The sequence below is a fragment of the Euprymna scolopes genome, chromosome 45 (genome assembly GCF_053919585.1).
Source record: "Euprymna scolopes isolate OS-2025 chromosome 45, ASM5391958v1, whole genome shotgun sequence".
NCBI classification, from domain to species: domain Eukaryota; kingdom Metazoa; phylum Mollusca; class Cephalopoda; order Sepiida; family Sepiolidae; genus Euprymna; species Euprymna scolopes.
Genome location: NC_136526.1, coordinates 2344052 through 2367241, shown reverse-complemented (window position 1 = coordinate 2367241; position 23190 = coordinate 2344052). Strand labels below are relative to the sequence as shown.

The window sequence follows — 23190 nt, the reverse complement described above, 5'->3', positions numbered from 1 at the left end:
TGTTAAAAGGATTCTGGGTCTTCGGGTCAGGATCAGAGTGTAGTATTTGTTCTGATGCTGCACTTTTTTGTCTCGCTTAGTGGCTTCATGGCTGATATATTTTTTTTTTTTTTGTTACTAACCAGAGTGCCCCTTTTGGGGAGCTGGTTTCCCCCATATTAAAAACGACCTTGTGTCTAACTCTGCCCTCGTGGGAAAGCAAGTGTCCAAGAATACTCAATGGATCGCATCTGATGGAAGGTGCACGACTGAAATACGAAGTTGCATAGCTGCAGCCAAAGTCACCTTCAAGAGATTGTCATCATGACCAACAGAAACATTAAAACAGACACCAAATTCAGAATACTCTGCTACTATCCCACCTTTTTTTTTTTTTTTTTAACACCTCTCTTTACCCCCATCCCCTCCACGGGTTCCTTACTACACTTCCACTAGGTGTATCAGAATTTTTGTAGGAATTTTTGACACCCCTAACACGAAACTGCGAATAAAATATAAAAAACTCGTAATTTCTCTTTTAAAGGTGGGTTGTTTATTTTCTTTATGGATTATACTTCCAAAATAAACTTTTAAAGTTGTTTTAAAAGTAATAGAAATATTTTTTTTTATTTTTTAAAAAACAGTAATGAATTTTATGAACTCAATATTTTTCAATTTTTAAACTTTAAAAATCTATCAAAATTTTTCTATTGATTCTATTTTTACGATATTTTCAGGGTCAATGTGAAATTTTATGCTCTTTCCAATAAACCGAATATAATATTTTAGACAAACGTTTTTTTTTTTTAATTCACACCCCCCCATTTTCAAGTGTCTATTAAAAAGTAAATAATCAATTTACTCACCAAAGTTTTTATATCACAAATTGAAGATAAAAGGTCAATAAATAATATATTCAAATTTAAAAAAAAAAAAAAAGTAGTGTTTTTTAGAAATTTACCTGTAAAGTCCGAAGTTTAAAACCTTTTTTAAAAAAAAACACGTTGTTTGTTTTTGTTTTTTTAGGTGGGGGGGGGGGGTTAATGAAACCTTGATCCTTGCTCCTTTTAATTGAAAAACAAAATTAGTGCTTGAATGACATTTTTTGAGGAGTTATAAGCTTGGAAAGACGGGGTGGAATTATTCACTATTTTTCACGAAATTTCTGACACACACTTCCACACGTACGGGCAACACTGGGAAGCCCTACTAGTTATATATAAAATACTCTTATATAATAAACAGTAGTTTTTTTTTTTTTGTTTGTTTTTTTTTGTTTTTTAATAATGATCTCGTAGTCTTTATGATCCTGGATATGACCTTAAACTATATCTTTAAATAGAAACCGACTTGAAAACAACAAATATACTCTATTAAAAAAATGTTCTTCAAAATAACTGGATTCGGCATTAAATAACCTAAAAAAAAAGGGTTGATATGCCATAAAACAAAAACGACCAACCTAGTTTTTACATCAATATTCTGATCCCCGTCTGGCATCAATTCAAATGGATGGTGCTTGTCTTTGGGAGGCCCCATATTTTGACAAGCTTCTGGGCTTGACCTTTACTTCTGATATGAAATGGAACACGTACATCAAATCTGTTGCCAATTTCGTTGGAAAAATGGTGGATCCTTCTACCACATAAGTAGATATCTCACTGCTCATGCAATTCTCTAACTATATAAAAGCCAAGCACGTTCAAGAATAGAGTAGTGTTGCCTTATCTGGACAGGAGCTGCTAGAAGCAGCCTATCCTGCCTTGACAGAGTACAAAATAGACATCATGGCTTAGTAGGGGATGCCCTTTTCTCTTCCCTGCAACCTCTCTCTCACAGAAGAGGCGTTGCGAGCCTGTTTTTGTTTTATCGTTATTTCCATCGCAAGTGCTCGTCTGAGCTTCAATCTCTGGTCCCCCCCCCTTGCCAATCTTTTACGAAAAACACCCGTCTAGCAGAAACCAGTGTCAATAATTTTCCCCACTCTTTATCTGTGCCTGAATAAAAACGTAGATTCCATGAACAAAGCTTCTTTCTTAGAACTCCACGCCTGTGGAACTCTGTTCCGTCTGCCTGATTCCCACCTGACTACAACTTGAATGTCTTCAAGTCCAACTTTAACAAATTCTTGATGAACCACCCCCTTAAGTAATCCAATTTACCAAATTTCGACTACTAACGATTACTATAATATTATTGCATTGACTACTGTACACTCTATAACCCTTATCCTTGATTTGCCTCCGGGCCTTGATAAGTGGTGACTCCTATGTAAAAAAAAAAAAAAAAAAAAAAAGTCGATCCTATCAAAATGTTTCACATTCAATCCACATGAGTTGACAGCAGACTAAAGCTGAGATGTGTTCATCTGGATTTAAAAGTTAAAATCCGCAAGAGCATTTATTTGTCAACTTGATTATTATTATAATAGTAATAATAACAACAATAATGATAATAATAATAATAATAACAATAATAATAATAACGACAATAAGAAGGCATTTATTCATTCGAACGGCGGCATTGTTAGATGATAAGTCCAATTTCTTCTTGGTCAAATAACACGTTAAATAAGTAATCAACAAGATTTTTTTTTTTTTAATTCTTTTTTTTTTTATTTTTTTTTTTTTATTTTTTTTTTTTTTTTTATTTTTTTTTTTTTTTTATTTTTTTTTTTTTTTTTTTTTTTTTTTTTTTATTTTTTTTTTTTTTATTTTTTTTTTTTTTATTTTTTTTTTTTATTTTTTTTTTTTTTTGATTTTTTTTTTTTTGATTTTTTTTTTTTCTTCAAATGCAAAAATATTTGAAAAAATGCATCGATATATAATTATAAAAACATTTATTTAAAAGTTTGCGTAAGAAAATATAAAACCATTTTTGAATTAAAGCAAGATTGGATTTTTTTTTTTTTTTTTCTTCAAATGCAAAAATATTTGAAAAAATGCATCGATATATAATTATAAAAACATTTATTTAAAAGTTTACGTAAGAAAATATAAAACCATTTTTGAATTAAAGCAAGATTGGATTTTTTTTTTTTTTTTCTTCAAATGCAAAAATATTTGAAAAAATGCATCGATATATAATTATAAAAACATTTATTTAAAAGTTTGCGTAAGAAAATATAAAACCATTTTTGAATTAAAGCAAGATTGGATTTTTTTTTTTTTTTTTTCTTCAAATGCAAAAATATTTGAAAAAATGCATCGATCTATAATTATAAAAACATTTATTTAAAAGTTTGCGTAAGAAAATATAAAACCATTTTTGAATTAAAGCAAGATTGGATTTTTTTTTTTTTTTTTCTTCAAATGCAAAAATATTTGAAAAAATGCATCGATATATAATTATAAAAACATTTATTTAAAAGTTTACGTAAGAAAATATAAAACCATTTTTGAATTAAAGCAAGATTGGATTTTTTTTTTTTTTTTCTTCAAATGCAAAAATATTTGAAAAAATGCATCGATATATAATTATAAAAACATTTATTTAAAAGTTTGCGTAAGAAAATATAAAACCATTTTTGAATTAAAGCAAGATTGGATTTTTTTTTTTTTTTTTTTCTTCAAATGCAAAAATATTTGAAAAAATGCATGGGTATATAATTATAAAAACATTTCTTTAAAAGTTTGCGTAAGAAAATATAAAACCATTTTTGAATTAAAGCAAGATTGGATTTTTTTTTTTTTTTTCTTCAAATGCAAAAATATTTGAAAAAATGCATCGATATATAATTATAAAAACATTTATTTAAAAGTTTGCATAAGAAAATATAAAACCATTTTTGAATTAAAGCAAGATTGGATTTTTTTTTTTTTTTTTTCAAATGCAAAAATATTTGAAAAAATGCATCGATATATAATTATAAAAACATTTATTTAAAAGTTTGCGTAAGAAAATATAAAACCATTTTTGAATTAAAGCAAGATTGGATTTTTTTTTTTTTTTTTTTTTCAAATGCAAAAATATTTGAAAAAATGCATCGATATATAATTATAAAAACATTTATTTAAAAGTTTGCGTAAGAAAATATAAAACCATTTTTGAATTAAAGCAAGATTGGATTTTTTTTTTTTTTTTTTCTTCAAATGCAAAAATATTTGAAAAAATGCATCGATATATAATTATAAAAACATTTATTTAAAAGTTTGCGTAAGAAAATATAAAACCATTTTTGAATTAAAGCAAGATTGGATTTTTTTTTTTTTTTTTTTTCTTCTTCAAATGCAAAAATATTTGAAAAAATGCATCGATATATAATTATAAAAACATTTATTTAAAAGTTTGCGTAAGAAAATATAAAACCATTTTTGAATTAAAGCAAGATTGGATTTTTTTTTTTTTTTTTTTTTTTTTCAAATGCAAAAATATTTGAAAAAATGCATCGATATATAATTATAAAAACATTTATTTAAAAGTTTGCGTAAGAAAATATAAAACCATTTTTGAATTAAAGCAAGATTGGATTTTTTTTTTTTTTTTTTTTTTCTTCAAATGCAAAAATATTTGAAAAAATGCATCGATATATAATTATAAAAACATTTATTTAAAAGTTTGCGTAAGAAAATATAAAACCATTTTTGAATTAAAGCAAGATTGGATTTTTTTTTTTTTTTTTTTTCTTCAAATGCAAAAATATTTGAAAAAATGCATCGATATATAATTATAAAAACATTTATTTAAAAGTTTACGTAAGAAAATATAAAACCATTTTTGAATTAAAGCAAGATTCGATTTCCCCCCCCCCCCCCAACAAATTAATCTAAATCAAAAATTTTTCCAATTAGAGCAACATTAAAGGGTCAACAACAATTTTGAACAAATAACAATAAAGTCAGTCGATCAAGCAATTACCAATTTCTTGATCGACTGCTAGACTGAATTCCATTGTTTCACCCGTCCACATCAAGTTCTGGCAATTGAATATAGTAAACATACAATACAGCTATTATATATGAAATTATATAAACCGCCGAAAACCCCTCTATCTATCCTTATATATATATATATATATATATATATATATATATATAATGTTTTAACTAGTCCGGGTGTTTGGAGGTGTGTTAAGCAAAAAAAAAAAAAAAAAGTAGTGTTGGCAGGCAGGCTCGAACCCGTGACGCGAAGGCGGAAAAGAAAGTGAAAGAAAACCTGGCGTCTTACCCCCTACTCCAAGATGAGACTGGAAGTTCGGAACGTTGAAATTAGTAAAGTCATTACAACCGATCCGATGACTTGCACAAATAACGACGCAACAAAAAAAAAAAAAAACAACCCTCCTTGTAGAAAAGTGCCCAGTTGAGGGTGAAGGAATTAATGTTTTTAGCCAATTTTTTGATATTTGTTGTCCGAAGGTCGAGCTTCATAACCATACCGATCTCGTGAAAATCCGTTGCATCTGTCAAAAGTTATAGGCAGACATACATACATATATACATTTAAAGAGACAGGTGAGATTTAGATAATAGATTAAACTTCTTAAATTTCCAGGTATTCGCTATCTGGGATGCTGGAAGGACAGCCATTCGCGGGTCTTATCTCATAGAGTGAACGATGTCTTAAGTGTCGGACAATGTATTTCATTGAGAAAATGGAGGAGGAGAGAGATGACTTTGGCAACTTAAAGCACCAAAACATGAAATCACCTCCTTGTGTGGTGACTCCTTCACGACTTTTGGGTAAACGTATCGGAGAGTTGCAACAAATTTCCTCCTTGCTTGCGACGATAACTCATCCTTGTAATGGTAACAAGAAAATAGAACCATCAGTGAACAAACTAACCGTGGATTGGCTATAGGGGTGTTTTTTATAATCACCTAGTCTATTCTGTGCAGATGTTGTCTCCAGGGTTGCAGAATCAGAAGTAAGTCGGAGTCAGTTGGATTTCTAAGAGTACGAGGAGTTTGGGTTGAGTTACAATTTATTAACAGATTCCGGTTTCTAAAGTCCAATAAATTTATTTTTTTACGTAGTTTTCCGGTTTGGTTTAACCAGTTGCACAATTTAGCAGTTTTTGTATATGGTTTTGCTTTTATTTTTGGAGACATATCATATTTTGTACTGTACTGCAATGCTTCTACTTTTTCAAGATATTTCGGTCCATCGGATTACTGCAAATCCTGTCTGGACAGCTGTTTTCATTTTGGTTGTTAGATCACACAGGATCAATGAAAGTTCTGTCTTTGAACGAGATCACTGTGGATTACATTGGATAACAATCGGATTGTAATCTAAAAGTTATCCAGTTCCTAAATAAAATTAAATTTGGCAATTGGATTGGTCCTTATCTTATCCGAAAAACACAAGCATAAATCAATAAGCAACCTATGATACTATAGCCCTTTAGTTCCTGGATATGACCTTAAACTATATCCGATGGTGAGGCCCCAGCTTGTGGGGAGTGTGGAGCCACCCTTTAATTGCCATTGCTCCCAGGTCCGCTCTGATCCGGAGTGGTAGTACCTGTTAGGGTCCCAACTATAGTTTAAATAGAAACCGACTTGAAAAAAAAACATATATTCTATTAAAAACTTTGGCATTAAATGACCTATAAAAAAAAAGGGTTGATATGCCGTAAAACAACCAACCAACTATAGCCCTTCATAGCTTTTTCCTTTGATCCTCTTTTATAAAAGCAATATTATCTTTTAGAAAATTTCTCTGTATAATGTGTCTTTACTCCCTTCTTCTGATGAGAAGCATTTGGCTTTGAAATGCCATAGCTTAAAGAGGTTTCCTTATCACTAAATATTGTATTCCCTTTTGAACTGATCGCATAATAAAATTTAATTGTAATTTTTTTTATCCCTTTGTTATCTTAACTTATTTTATAAAGCTGGTTGAGTGTATACGTGAGAATATTTATCATGCAAGCAGATGTCAATATAGATGAAAAGTATTTATAAAATGCTGAATAGGTGTGAGAGGCTGTTATATGGATCTGCAGAATAGATTTCTACATAGGGGTCAAGGAGCCGAAGGCAGTTAAAGATGTCAGAGGAGTTGGAGTCGGCATCTTAAGAATTCTAGGAGTCTGAGTCGAACTTTTACCATCCGACTCTGCAACCCTGATTGTCTTCTCCAATCCACATGGGTGGACAACAAACTGGCACTATAAAGTCAGTCGATCAAGCAGTTACCGATTTTTTTTTTTTTTTTTTTACTTGAACAACCGCCACACTGAATTCCATCATTTCACCCCTCCGCATCGAGTTCTGATAAGTAAAAAGTTAGTACAGTTTAGAATTATACCTATTTCTGAATTTTTTTACAATTGATAACTCATCCTATTTAGATTATTCAGACTGCTGTTTCCCGTCTTGAGTTGCCGCAACTGTGGCTGGATTATTCTATCAAACTCTGTTGCTAGGGGTGACAGGAATGGATGGCTTTGGCACGAGATGCAGCTAACACCGTTGAGACCGGCTCAACTCCTCCCAGGTGAATTCTTCTACAGGTAGGTAGGCTGAGTGTTAGTCTCACAATGTTTCAGACAATGTAACCTCTGACCTTCTTCAGAAAGATTCCAGAGTTTGACAAGATACACCCGAATATGGTCAGCGGTTACATCATCCGAAAGTTTAAGCATAGTACTCAAAATTATGAAAAAAGTCTAAGCCAAATATGTCCCTGATAGTAGCCCCCCTACATCAAAGTGCCAACGTGCCTTGTTTGGGGTGAAAATGTAATCTATATATATAAAAACGAAAATGTATGTATGTATGTACGCTTTTCCTCGATGTCCACAAAAGGCTTCTTTCAGAGAAGTGCTTGCTCAGTTCACAACTTCTTAAAACTTTTTATATCATCTATAAATTGTAATATCTCACAGTTAACCACGGAGCTCGCCTGTCTATTTAATTTTATTGACTTTCAAATGTTAATTATTCCACATTTCCCGCATCGGCACGCGTTACATTTGGTTTTTGGTATGAAAAAAGCGAAACTCTACTCTAATCACAGGCCGAAAGCCAGTTGTCTCAAGAGAGCTAAGTAACGTTTGTTCAATGTCGACTTCGTCATATCAGACGGTAGCTTTCATTTCGCTCCTCCTAATAAACGGGGAGTGGGTTTTTAAAGACAAACCGATTTAGTCACCTCATTCAAAACTGTCCCACACAAAATGCTTACTGCTATCGCCGTCACGTCACTCAAAAACGCGCACCTGTTTTTTTTTTTTTTTTTTTTTTTTAACACTTTACTATTTTCCAACTGTGCGTCGTGAAGGCTTCGTTTTTTTTTTTTTTTTTTTTTTTTTTTTTTTTTTTTTTCACATTTTCGGGGTTTTTTCACATACCCCGAAAAACACCCGGGCAATGCCGGGTACCCCTCGCTAGTTAAAAATAAAAATAATTTTTTTTTTTTTTTTTTTTTCATGAATGAGAATGCAATCTGATTGGATAAGCGCTTTAGCATCTTCTGGGTATTTATTTACATTAACTGCTGGAAGCATTATACTTTGAGACCTTACTCCAGTAAGTAGTGATGAATTTGACCAGTGTGGATTTTTGGACGAGGGTCACATTTAGTACAGGTCAGAATAACCCAGATCTGTAAAACAGACGGTTCTCGGGGTTGAACGAAGTTGGGTGATATGGGCAGGGTCCACAGAAACACACTGGACAAATATAGTCGAATGATATGAAGAGGTGATGACGTTTATACGTTCTCGGAGAGAAACAAAAGGATTTTAAAAATCAGTTTTGCTCTAGCAGCTGCGGTGATGGGCCGCGACCCTATTCTGGTAATCTAAGGCGAATGTCACTTTGATGTCTGCTCGTCGTTCATCCCATCAGTTGGGCTATGACAACAGCATATTCTTTTCATTGTTTTGGCTCTCAAGCGTGTATCCATTGATATATTATATGCTTTTATATAAAGTGATGTGCTCTCGGTTGATTAACTGTGTCCTGAAAACAATATGTTGTTGTCATTGCCCTAATCGTTAAATAGAAAGTACTTTTAGAAAATCCTCATTATATTGTATGAATCTTATCGTTAGCATTGGTTTCCCCAATGTTAAGTTGTGAGACATTTGTGTTGAACCAAGATGGCGGCGTAGTTCAGATCAGTAACCAAGATGGCGGCGTAGTTCAGATCAGTAACCAAGATGGCGGCGTAGTTCAGATCAGTAACCAAGATGGCGGCGTAGTTCAGATCAGTAACCAAGATGGCGGCGTAGTTCAGATCAGTAACCAAGATGGCGGCGAAGAATTAAATGCGGTCCATGACATAGCAAATGGCGAACTGATTGAATCCAAAATTCGACAATTTTTATAATAATTTTGCGACGTTTTAATTGGTTGTTTAGCACAGCCGTTGGTTATAAAAATGATTGGCGAATCCATTCGTCTCATACCCCCATTACAAGTCAAAAACTTTGTACACACACCCTTTTTTGATATAATGGAAAAATCCTTTCGGATTCAATTTTGGTTTCACTTGAGAAAAGGAAAGAAAAATAAATAAATAAAAAATAAGTGAACAAAGAAAAATAAGCCAATAAAATAATTGTTTTTTTTTTTCTTTTTCTTCTGGTTTTATGGGAATTTGTCTTTATTCTCATTGGTCAAAAAGAATTAATATATTGGTATGTGTGCAAAAAGAAGCCATTTTTTTTTTTTTTTTTTTTTTTGATACATATAAAAATAAACACTTTTTAAATATATATAAACATACAAATAGAATACTTTTCAAATACATATAAACATATGCACAAAAATTCACAAATATACATTTTTGTTTTGTTTTAACAAATGTTTGCCAAAAAAAAAAAAAGATACAAAAAGAACTATTTGACAAAATAGGAAGTTTACAAAAGGGTTTTAACAAGTGGCTTTTTTTTTTTTTTTTTTAACAAAAGAACTGGAAACATTATGTTAGATATTAATTGGTTAATTTGGTTAGTAAGGTAGAAATGGTCGCAGTTTAACGTCGTGCCCGGGACAAAGGTCCGTAGATCGGAACTACGCTCTGCTACCATCTCTCAAAACTTAACACCCAATATTTTTCTTGTCAGAATTCTTTCTAGAAAGACATCAGGTACATATGGGAGGGACAAAAAAATTTCTAAATGAAAGTGATTTTTTTTGTGGAATCAGCTGGATTTGAACTTGGGATACCCAGGTTGTTAGTCGGTGTTGTAAACCACTGAATTACTGTTGTCACGTTGCCTTCACATACAAACAAGAAGAAAGAAAAAAAATCGGAGTCGGCATTGTTTTTCTTTTTTAACGAAAGTTTTTATTACTGTTACCTTCGGCACCGCTTAGAAAGTCTCTCCCTGTCACCTTTCCATTTTAACCTGACATGCGTTTCTTTTTTCCGACCGCAGGCTAGACCCAGCCGGCCCATTCTCATCTTTGACTTTACATGTCCATTTTCTTGGACATGCACTTTCTTTTCGAGCATGTGATGTATTTTTTTCTCTTTTTTTTTTTTTTTTTTTTTCTCGTGTACACTTCCTAATTTGCATATGTCTTTTTTTCGATGGTTGCTGCTGCTAATCTCTTTGCAGCCAGCCATCCGTTGTTGCTGCTGCTATTTTCTCTCCCACTCGTATGCACTGTCACCTTCCAGCATTTGAAATGAACTACTGCCAACGAGCAGAGTATGTTGATAATCTAAGGCGAATGTCACTTGGATGTCCGTCCATCTGTATCTCTCAACTATTTCGTTAGATAGAAAGTAATTTTAAGAAGTAAACAATCAGAAAATAACTAGTTTCTTTCTCCATAAGTACATCTCCTCTCCAATAAAACCTTGGAGAGAACTCGGCAAATGTCTTGTATTTTTCATGCATGAGTAGTTATTCATCTTGGATAAACAGAAGATTGGTGACGAGACAACACAACCACTCCTAAAACTGGGCGACGATGCAGACAAAAATATGTATAAAAAAAACTTTATTTCATTTTTGTTTATGAAAATGAAGAAAATGATACGGAAGATGTTGACGAAAAGTCTGTTGCAGCACGGGTCACAAACTGTACAAGTATAAACTTTGTTTATTGTGTTATTTTGTTTGCGTTTCAAGATCAGATCATGGACGGAAGTGATGCATATCAGCGTGTGAGTGAAAATTAAAAGATGAAGGCTCTCAATTTTGTTGGCAAAAATAGTAATTTGAATAGATTTTTTTTTTTTTTTTTTTTTTTTTTAAGCTATATTCAGTAATTTGAATAGATTTGTACTAATAAGCTTGTTTTGGAGGGGGGGCGTTGTGTGTGTGTTGCTATATTCAGAGGTAGTTGACTTTTTGTGTTGCTATATTCAGAGGAAGTTGACTTTTTGTGTTGCTATATTCAGTGGAAGTTGAATTTTTGTGTTGCTATATTCAGTGGAAGTTGACTTTTCATGTTGCTATATTCAGTGGAAGTTGACTTTTTGTGTTGCTATATTCAGTGGAAGTTGACTTTTCGTGTTGCTTATATTCAGAGGCAGTTGACTTTTTGTGTTGCTATATTCAGTGGAAGTTGACTTTTCGTGTTGCTTATATTCAGAAGAAGTTGACTTTTCGTGTTGCTTATATTCAGAGGAAGTTGACTTTTCGTGTTGCTTATATTCAGAGGAAGTTGACTTTTCGTGTTGCTTATATTCAGAGGAAGTTGACTTTTCGTGTTGCTTATATTCAGAGGAAGTTGACTTTTCGTGTTGCTTATATTCAGAGGAAGTTGACTTTTCGTGTTGCTTATATTCAGAGGAAGTTGACTTTTCGTGTTGCTTATATTCAGAGGAAGTTGACTTTTCGTGTTGCTTATATTCAGAGGAAGTTGACTTTTCGTGTTGCTTATATTCAGAGGAAGTTGACTTTTCGTGTTGCTTATATTCAGAGGAAGTTGACTTTTCGTGTTGCTTATATTCAGAGGAAGTTGACTTTTCGTGTTGCTTATATTCAGAGGAAGTTGACTTTTCGTGTTGCTTATATTCAGGGGAAGTTGACTTTTCGTGTTGCTATATTCAGAGGAAGTTGACTTTTTGTGTTGCTATATTCAGGGGAAGTTGACTTTTTGTGTTGCTATATTCAGGGGAAGTGTAACAATTGGAAGGATTGCGAGAAGTTGTGTTCTTGACATTTGTGTGCTATTTTCTATATTTCGTGTATAGTTATGATATTTATGGGAACAGGCAGATAAAGAATTGGTTAAATAATGTTCTTGAGCTGGTTTCATCTTAGAAGTTGGGAGTTCAATCTCTGGGGAAATAACTTGAGAAAGAAAATCGCTGATATGCGATGCCTAAAATGCATGGAATACAGAATAAGGGAAAAAATGATACGGAAGATGCTGGCGAAAAAGTTTGTTGCTGCATCACGAATTGTACAAGCATCAATTTTGTTCCTTTTATTAATTTCTTTGTAAATTTTTTTTCCTGTTCAAACAGATCATGGACGGGGGTGATGCATATCAGCACGTGAGTGAAAATCAGAAGATAAAGGCTCTCAATCTTGTGGTGAAGGCAGATAATTACCTCTCCCAGCGCCAACTCTTGAAGGCTTTGGTTCTCTACAAGAATTCCGCTGAGATCTTACCCGATCCAGCCATCATTCACAAGATCAGAAAACTGCGGGTAAGTCATTTGTGTGATCATATTCCACTTTACGTGCAGTCATATGTTAAGCAGCTATCTCTGGATAGGTCTTTATTTATCCCTCTTTCTCTCCATTTTTTATCAATTCCTCACATTTTCCTTGGTCAGCTATGAACTGGATGTACCACAGTGTTGCCCGAGTGTTTGTAGGTGTGTATGTTGAGGGGGGTAGATCAAAAAAAAAAAAAAAGTTTTAAAAAAAAAACGAACAAAAACAAAACAAAAAAACTCTAATCTGATGAAGGAGGGGGGTTGTGGATCAAAAAAGGAAGCTCAAATTTAAAAAAAAAGTTTTGGGAGGAAGGTAGACTTGAACCCGTGGCCTCGAGATTAAAAGTTGGATGACGTACTGATAGGCCAGAAAGCCAGGGACTTTTGATCAGTCGAAAATGAGCGTTTAAAAATGAACGTCGTTTTTCTCTGTCATAGCAGCAGCAGTAGCAGCAAACGAATTCACAGTACAAATTGTCGTCGTTGTATAAAAGCGGGCGAAATAAAATATTTTTACGACCACGTTTCGTAAGTGCGAGATATTATAATTTGTGTAGCATATAAAAAGTTACAAGAATGAGCGAACAAGCCGAGAAGCAGCGGGAAAAAAATCTTTGACAGACATACAGAAATAATGCACACACACACATGCACTCTTTTGGTTTTATATATATATATAGATTAGCGGAGTTGCCCGGGTGTTTGTGTGTGTTGGGGGGGGGGGTAGATGAAAAAAAGGTTTGTTAGGTAGGTAGGTAGGATCAAAGCAGAAGCCTTGAGGCGAAGGTGGAAAATAAAAAAAATAAAATAATAAAGCTTCCCATAAAAAGGGGATTGTCCAAATTGAATAGCAATTGTCTGATATAAGGGGTTTCCCTGTATTGATCAAAGCTTTGTTTTTCTGGTTGTTCCGGGCCCTCGTGCCGGGAACAACTGCCTTCGTTTTAGATTTAGTTTCACTTTTATACGCAAAAGCCCAACACGCATGAGGCCAGACGAAATAGCAAGAATTTTTGTAAAAATCAATGTAAATAAATCTAGACGCAACGTGCGTTCGCAAATCGTAGATATTATGATCTAGGGGATACATAAAAAGTTGTAAGACATAGTAACCCCCCCACCCCTAGCTGGACATACATAAAATGTGCAAACATATTTTGCTTTTTTATATATATATATATTTATATATATATATATATATATATATTTATATTTTTATTACATTTTCACCCCAAACAAGGCAAATTGCCACTTTGGTGTTAAAAAACGACCCTGGTGTCTAACTCTGTCCCGTGGGGAGGTATAGTAAATAGGTACTATCAGGGGCAACAACTACTGGGGTATGTAGGGATTTGAGCAGCAAGATGTCGGTTCACGTTACACTTGAACTTCTGCACGTCAGTACTGTTGGGGAAGCAGGGACCTGGAATGGAATTCCAAAGTCTGGCCGTTCTGGGGGAGAAACTGTTGGAGTAGAAAGATCTTTTACATCTAGGGGATCTCTACAGTGTGGGGGTGGGATTTAGCAGCCTGTCGGGTTTGTCGAGGGTGCATATATTAGGTGGGGGGGCAGGGGGTAATGGCGGCTCCCATAAATAAAATTAGCACCCTCTCCCTTCCTCTAAAAATATACTTTCCTTGCACGAAAAGGACTCTTCAATAGTAACTAAACTAAAACGTATTTTGTAAAATAAATTTGCTACAAAAGTTTCTATTCCCCCCCATCCTTCCTGTCTACATCCTTGCCCGATACTCTCTCAAATTTAAGTTTTCTCTTGCGCTTTGAGTTCAGCAAAACTAAGTTAGTTGTTAAGACTCACATTATACAGCCATCCTATCATTTCTTTTTTTTTTTTTATTTCTCTTCATGCAACGCCTGTCATCAACCCTGAAGAAGCTGGAATTGATGTGCAAACTATTGGGGTGGGTGTTGCGCTTACTTCATTTCCACCTGACTGGGAAATTGGTGTGATCAGATTAGGCTGTCTGAAGATACTGACTTCTTGGCGTAAAACGCACCAAACATTGTTATCTATATATTAATACGATAGCGTGTGCGCTATTTTCTGTCACGCTTACATCCGGGTTGTTTAATTATTATGTACTTTCATTTCTTGTCATAAATAATTTTACGAAGAATTCTTCATAAGTTTTGGTTTCAATTATGACTGAAGGAACTCAAGTTATATATATATATATATATATATATATATATATATATATATATATATATATATACATGAAGAATAAAACATGTATAAATACATTTGAAGCCAAAACTGCAACGCGAAATTTTTTTATAAAAAAAACACCTGTTTATTTTATAAAAATAATTTTGCGTTGCAGTTTTGGCTTCAAATGTATTTATACATGTTTTATTCTTCAAATTTCACTCAACGCTTCTAATGGATATACACAAAAATAACTACCCAGATATATATATATAGGGTGCCCACAAGCCCATAAAGTCTGGCTACATAATGTAGCCAGACTTTGTGGGGACCCTATATATATATATATATATATATATATATATATATACAGAAAAAAAACAAAAAAACCTTCTTTTGCTGAGAATTAATTTCCGCTCTTCATTTTGAATTCCGTTTTCGGAAATAAGGGTTGTTGCCTGATGAGATCTCTAGTTGATAAATACTAGTAGACCGAAACATGCTCATGACTGTGTAGCAACAAACTACTGCTTATGTAAAGACAAATGTAACTTGCTCTACTTCTGTATTGAGCACACTCGTATGAACCTCGTTATATTTTACTGGTTACCCTACCTTTGGAAAATAGTAACCTCAACTTATATATATATATTTATATATTCATAAATGTATGACTTCATAGAAATACGTATTCATACGTACCATATATATAGAATCGTGTTGACACACTGGTTCTCTTCAGATCACCGAAGTGAGCTTGGCTAGTACCAGATGGGTGACCATTTGGGAATTCTAGGCGCTGTATGTGCTCTCCGCTTATCTTTTGTTTCCAGTCGTCATGTACATACACTTAACTTGTCACTGATATTTAACAATGTCGACTCAAGAGAGGTGTGGTTGGAGATTGCACACCTTCTGCTACAATTATTTCATGCGTATCCATAGTCTGTTAAAGACTGAAGAAGCCCCTATATATATATATATATATATATATATAGCCAGTAGAGTTTAGTTTCCTAGAAGTACATCCAATGAAACATGTGTCTACCAAAATAGTGCTCAATGAGTGAACAGAGCAGGTATATTAATTTTATTTATACAAACATTAATGGCTACATATGTGCATACATGTTTCTGTAATCACCCACGTTGGGGGATTACATCTTCAGGCCAAGAATTACCGTCGAAAGTGATATTTCCACCAAATACATTTTCCTATTTCGTTTATCAAGTTAGCATGCAACCTGGGTGGGAGTCATAAAATACGGTAAAAGAATGAGTGAGGTCTTTTGAAGATAATAAACATCTTCTTCCTTCCCTTTCCAAGCTAACTTTTGGTTTTTATGGCATAAGGTACTTGAGAATTTAGTTTTCTTGTCTTGGAGTCTGTAAGTTAAGAACCTTAGCGATGGTCAGCTAAGTACTGACCGGTGCCTTTTAATCTACATCCACCCACACACACATGCAGCACACATATACACTCACATATTAATACGTATATCCAAAAGCGAATCCATGCTGTACGCTTTTTTTTTTTTTTTTTTTTTTTTTTTTCCCAACACACATACTGAAACGAGACAATAACTCTGAAACTACGTAGGAATAGAGCTAAAAATTACATTAAGGTAAATAAAACAAGACCAAAATAAATAAAATGAAATAAAAATAAAATAAAATTAAAACAAATAAACAAACAAACTATGAATAAATATAAAACACGAAAGTTATCTAAATACCACATGTACCTATATACATATATCAATATACTCATAAATGTCTAGATTTTGCCAGACCCACGCATATATACACACACACATTACAGACATACAGAGACGAATAATAGCGTTTTTCTTTACTACTGTAGCATGGTAACCCCTTCGTACATTCAATATTATGCTATCACAGTCCAGACGGGTGTACATATATATATACATACATGCATATATACATATATATATATATATATATATAAACACACACACATATACACACATACATACATATATATACACACATATATACATACACACATATACATACACATATAACATATATATAAACAACATTCGGACATTCATACATTCTTGCAGTCTATATTGTTACAACAATCATATACGAGGCAGCCTATTCTAATAGTTCAGAAAATATATATGCATATACATACATCTACATACAATACACACAGAAATACATCCATATCCAAACATACACACAGATATATAGGTACACATATCTATAAAAATATACAAACATACCAGCATACCTAAAATACACTTATACATACATACTCACACAAATATAGACATATACATATATACCCGTACCTTGCCACCAAATGATGAATCTAAAGTAGAGACAGACATGAATACATTTACCATATAAATTCCCTTTTTCAATCAAACTCTACACGCATAGTTATATTTCATAGCCCCACCCGCTTGTTACATTTTCCTACGTTATAGGTTTTTTCGTAAAAATTTACACTACGTAAAAGTTTATATTGAATTCAGCATGAAGTTCATAGGCCTATCCTCATATTAAGCAAACACTCTTTCGATGGTAAGGCAGATATACATAAGATGTATCACGATACAATAATAATATATAATGACACATGACAGAAATCAGAGTATTTAGGTTATACAACCGAGTACACAAGCTTATATATTGTAGTACTTACCTTCATCTTTGTTTATTCACCCTAATTTCCTTTTTCTTTCATTCACCCTTCATTCCTTTCTTTCATCTATATATTTTTTTTTTTTATAAATTGCTTTTCCTACCCGGTTATACAAAGATCCTATATCCATACATGCACACACCCAAAAATATCGATATGCATTCATTATTATGAGGTTCACTCAAAAACAATCTATTACTCGTTTGGTCACAAATATACCTTCATACAGGTACTTGTTTCGGTTAGTAATACCATAACTGCTCGATGAAGTAGAATATATATATATATATAGATGTATGTATTTTTAATTCGAAAATAAGCATTGTTGCCTGAAGAGGTCTCTAGTTGGTAAACACTAGAAGACCGAAACATGCTCATGACTGTGTAGCAACAAACTACTGCTTATGTAAAGACAAATATATATATATATAAAGACAAATATAAATATATAGTTATTATTTCGGTTTCGATTCAAGCTAATGTACCCAAGTCATATGAATATATTTTTTTTATTTTTGAAATCGCAACTTTATAACATATGAAAATCGATAGAACATTAACTTTATAATAATATATACAAAATCTGCAAGAATTAAAATATCATATTTAAGTGTACTTTACGACCAGGCTATGCCGGGCATCCCTGCTAGCTTAGATAAATACTTTTGCAGTTTTAACAAAATTGCTACAATGATATCAGAGCATCTCCATTTACACTGAACGTCTACAGAATGCCAACATCAATACATTACATATGAATGAGTCCTCTGCGGAATTTCCATAGGTCTCACGAGTTAAATTGAAATATGTATGTTAGACATTTTGTAAGTCAAATACAACGTAAAGATTTTTTAATAAAATAAACATTTATTTGTTTAAAATCAATATTTTGCTGTGATACATCTTAAGATTTTTTTTTTTTTTTTTGTGCTATGATGCACACGGAATTATATTTTTTATATTCAGTAAAAATTTGTGTTGAAGTATTAAAAATAAGATATTAATTAAAATACTATTGAAATATTTTTAAATATTAAAAATAAAATCGAAATAAATATATTCTTCTAAAATTGCCTCATTATTTCTATTTTTTATACAAGAGTTATGCCCCTTTATCATGAAACTATCCAATGTTCCTATTTACAATGCCTCCCCACGGGGCAGAGTTAGACACCAGGGTCGTTTTTAATGTGGAGAAAAGGAACAAAAATAAAAAATTGTCTCAGTCGTGAAGGATTTCTCCTCCACTGACAGAGAACAAGAAATTGAAGTGTAGATATGAAGAACAGATACTACACTTTGATCTTGACCCGAAGGCCAAAATGTTATCCAATATACTTTATGGATCGAAATCGAAAGAAATACTATTAAAATATTTTGGGTTTTTTTTTTTTTTTTTTTTATATTTTTTTGAAATATTCTTTTGAAATATTCTTTTGAAATATTTTTTTTTAATATTTTTTTTTAATATTTTTTTTTAAATATTTTTTTGCTTTTCTTTATTGTGTCATTCTTTATATGTCAAATTTTGTTTTGGAAACTCTCGTCTGGAGACGTGTTTAAAAATGGTCATTGAAAATGTGGATGAATCTTGGTCACACCTCCCGAAAATCAAGCCGCCACCACCACCACCATTGGAATATGCAACATAGATGCTTTATGAAATATTCAACAATTAAATAATATTCACCATTTATCAACTAAAGTATAACGCATGTTTCTGGCATTTAGGAACCACAACAGTGAAGGGGTGAGATTTTGTTGCTCATATCAGACATGTACGTCAAGAGGGTACAAGTGCAACAAGTTTATTAGAGCACATTCCATTAAAATATTTGTAAAACAGGCACAGACCTGCAACACTGTGGTGATGGGACAGGGGCTGGTGCTTCATTGACAAAGCGGGAACTATTAAATTGAAGACACTTTTTTTTTTTTTTTTCCAGTAAGCATGTGCAAACAAACTGTGAATTCTACGAAATTCAAATGTTTATTCAATGTCATTTCTAGTTCGTTCCACCAAAAAAATTACTCAAGAAAATTCAGTCAATATGCACTGGTTGTCCAACCTGTTTATTCCGGAAGCCATTCTTAACCGGCCTTTCGGAATAAACGGCCCTCCCCCAACCTCCCCATGTTAAGAACGGCTTTCGGAATAACCCCCCCCCTAATCTCCCCATGTTAAGAACGGCTTTCGGAATAAACACCCCCAACCTCCCCATGTTAAGTTAAGAATGGCTTTCGGAATTGCGCAGAAAAAAAAAAAACAGGGTTTGCTGCTTTCATATGCCGCCCATTCAAACGTGGTTGCCAGTGGTTTACATTTCAAAATACAGGTATTTATATCTCAAACTGTTTGCGCTAATTTTCTCTGCAGTATTTGTTTTCAGCATACCCGAAAACCTAAGTTGTTATTTTAGTGAAAAATTGTAAGGTGTCTTAAGTTGGCGTAACGGAGCACTTTGACCAAATTTTTTTAAATTTTATTTTAAAATATAGTTTAATTTTTTTTTTTAATTTTATTTTGCTTTTTCTCTTTTCAGAAATACATGAAACGTAATAATATGGATCTCGGTGAAGACAAAGAAAATCGGCATGAACACAATAACAGTGCAAAGCAGGTTTCTCCCGAAATGCCTATTAAACCACCAAACAACAATAAAACCCTGACAGAACGTAGAAACTCTGCTGTCGGTTTGGAAGACTTAACCAAACAAAAATCTGAGAGTCCTGGTTTCAGGAAGCCAGAAGTCAAATCTGAGAGTCCCGCTGTTGAGAAAGATGTCAAAAATACCACACCCAAAAGCGACCGTGAGACAGTTTCTACCGTTTCCCCACCAGCTGCTGTGAAAGATTTCCAGTCTCCACAGAAACCCGACTCTGGGCATCTTAAATTGAAAGTGTCATCTTCAGATATGTCGCCAGAATCTTCCCGAAATAAGGTTCACGGAGAAGGGTCCCTTTCAAAGATCGTGCCACTGACCAAAGCGAGCACAACACCGGTTGGTAAGAAAGTAGTTTCGCCTCCCAGTGACGAACCTATCCGATGTTTTAAAGATCTTCGTAAACGGATGTATCCTCATCAAAAAGAAGGGATGAAATGGCTGGCAAGGTTGTTCGGAGAACAAAGAGGAGGAATTCTTGGAGACGATATGGGGTAGGTGACGTTTGCTGATTTTTTAGATTTTAATTAGTTTTTATATATATATATATATATAAACTGTAAATCATTTGCACAAACATTAAACATGATACGAGTAAAAAAAGTAACAGAATGGATTAGGGGTGCCTTTCAGGTTAAAATGGCTAAAATTGACACTTTTGTGCTTATTAAAAAAAAACTGATGCCTTGGATTTTTATAAAACTTTCTGAAAAATTGTAACTGGGTGATTTCTATATAATTTTGTTTGTCTATAATTTGCGATAACTCTTGGGTATATATATATATATATATATATATATATATATATGAGCAAACAGTTAATAAAATATGTTAAAAAAACACTTTGAAATGAGTTAAAAACATATTTAATCTGAAAAGGAAACACTAGATAAATGGATAGTCCTTAATCCGCAGAGTTTCGAAGAAATACTTTCCTTCTCATCAGAGGGTAGGAATTAGCAAAATGCGGGATTGGATTTTGCATGCAGAAGTATTTGATGAAACAAGTAAGTTAAAAATCTTACTTGAAAACAAAAAAAGTGAAGCGGACGGAATATGGTAAAGAAAAGAGTGATTACACACGAATGGATAGTCTGATGGAAGATAAAAAATCCAGTGACGGTAAAATCCAAATGTAAAACTTCAAGAAAGTTAAAAGAATTTCCATTTGTACAAGTAAAATCCAAGGAAATCCCGTAATTGGAAGAAGATGGTCCATAATAATCCAAAGGCAGAAATCCATGGAATAATTCACAAAAATGTGTACAAGGAAAAGATTCCAATAATATTAATAAAAGAAAAATAAGATATGCTTTTCACTCTACTTCCGAGACATAAAAATAAATAAGAAAGATTATGGAAGAGAAAGAGGAGAGAGAAAGAAAGAAAAAAAAAATTAATGATAAAGTTAAATACAAAATAAAGGGAAACAAAAGTCAAAATAACCCAGACAGGAAATGTTAAAGGCGCGAAAAAAATATATATAGGGCAAAATAATATAGGTCAACTGAAATGTACAGGTCATCACTTAAAAAAATGTCAGCAAGAGTAGTTAGACAACACTAAATGGAAAATAAATTAATAAATAAATAGAAAATAAATAAATATATATATATATATATTTCTGTGGAAATATACTTTATTTCGTTATAATATATACCAATCATTAATTAAGAAGCTCAATGTAATTACAGAGCAATATAGTGAATGAATGACAAGTCTATATTCCAAACTTCATCATGTTGACCATCTTATAATTTATTCCTTTAATTCAGTTGACTTATACAATTTTTGTATATATATATATATATATATATTAAATAAAATACTAGGCGGAAGTTTCTCGAGAGCTCTTTCGGCTATCATCTTGTCAGGAGTAAATCGATAGCAATCTAAATAATATTGTAACGAAAATAAAGAGTTCTATTGGGGAACTTATTTAATGTACCAACGTACGGGGACATTAATTAAATTTATTTACGTTTAAAAACGATTAAAAATGTTGGCACAACGAGGGAGAGAAAAAAAAAAAAAAAGCGGGAGAAAAAATTCAAAGTTCCCCAAAGAGAAACAATGCGTTTGATGTTTCTTTTTGCCGGCACAAAGAAGGTTGACGCACCGCGATAGAGACGGCCTCCAAAATCTTTAAATGGTTTCTGGAGTCCGCTCTATGTAGCACCTCGAACCAATCTATTTTATATCTATCGGCACAGCACGGGTTGTCAACCAAATGCTGGCCAATAGCAGAGTCCAAGGCTGCAGAAGGAGGGAGACCACCGAACCCCATCCTCCCTTGTCTGATCTTCGATGGAACATGCTGGTTTATACGAGTCAAAAGGTGCAAGGATGTTCGCCCAACATAACCAGCATCGCACTGGCATCTAAACTGATATACAATATTACTATTTTGGATGTAAGGCAAACTATCCTTGCGGAAAGACGGAAAAGCAGGTCTCGTAGTATATACCACACGCAAGGTCACCGAATTGAAGCATTCGTAAATACTTCTTCGAATCTGTTTTGAAATTCTATTACTCCTGTCCCCTATCCACGGTAATTTCAAATAAACCGGGCATTTCAAGGGTCCAAACTTTTTAGGGGATTTAAAATCCGCAACCTTTTTGAAAATACAATCATCAATAAGGTCAACAGGATAACCATTATTGATGAATATTTCCCTGATCTTATGTGGTCATCCAATTTGACGTTATTCCCTAAGCTAGATTTTCACTCACCATAATACCTCATTCACTCTGTAGGGCTAAGCTATTTAAAATTCCCCACATGGGCGACTGTTTTTAAAAATTTTGTTTACAAAGACAAACGTTTTTTTTTATTTACAAACCGAAAAATATATTTTTTTTTTATTGACAATCAAACGTTTATGTACAAACACAGAAAAGGAAACGAAATTAAAATTGAAAAAAAAAAAAAATTGAACGATAAGGGATGGGATATTACGAAGCTTTAAAAAACGCCCAAAACAAGTGAAGCATGCATGGTCCCCCGTGAGTGCACCGTGAACGAGGCATAAAATAAATGATCACGTTGAGCATTACCCCACCCCCACTTAGCCCCAAAATCCCCAGGGGACGTCAAATCCTGATGAAAATGA

At 33.1% G+C, this 23190-nt stretch overlaps 1 protein-coding gene across 2 annotated transcripts in view; it reads left to right on the top strand.

Annotated features, from left to right (window-relative positions):
* The window catches only part of LOC145269129 (uncharacterized), a 127482-nt gene that overhangs the window by 14548 nt on the left and 89744 nt on the right, over positions 1-23190 (top strand). For both annotated transcript variants that reach the window (XM_080124731.1, XM_080124730.1), the window contains exons 2-3: positions 12364-12549; positions 19956-20569. In XM_080124731.1, the coding sequence (XP_079980857.1) occupies positions 12367-12549; positions 19956-20569 (797 nt within the window). In that variant the 5' untranslated portion in view covers positions 12364-12366. The remainder of the gene's footprint in view (positions 1-12363; positions 12550-19955; positions 20570-23190) is intronic.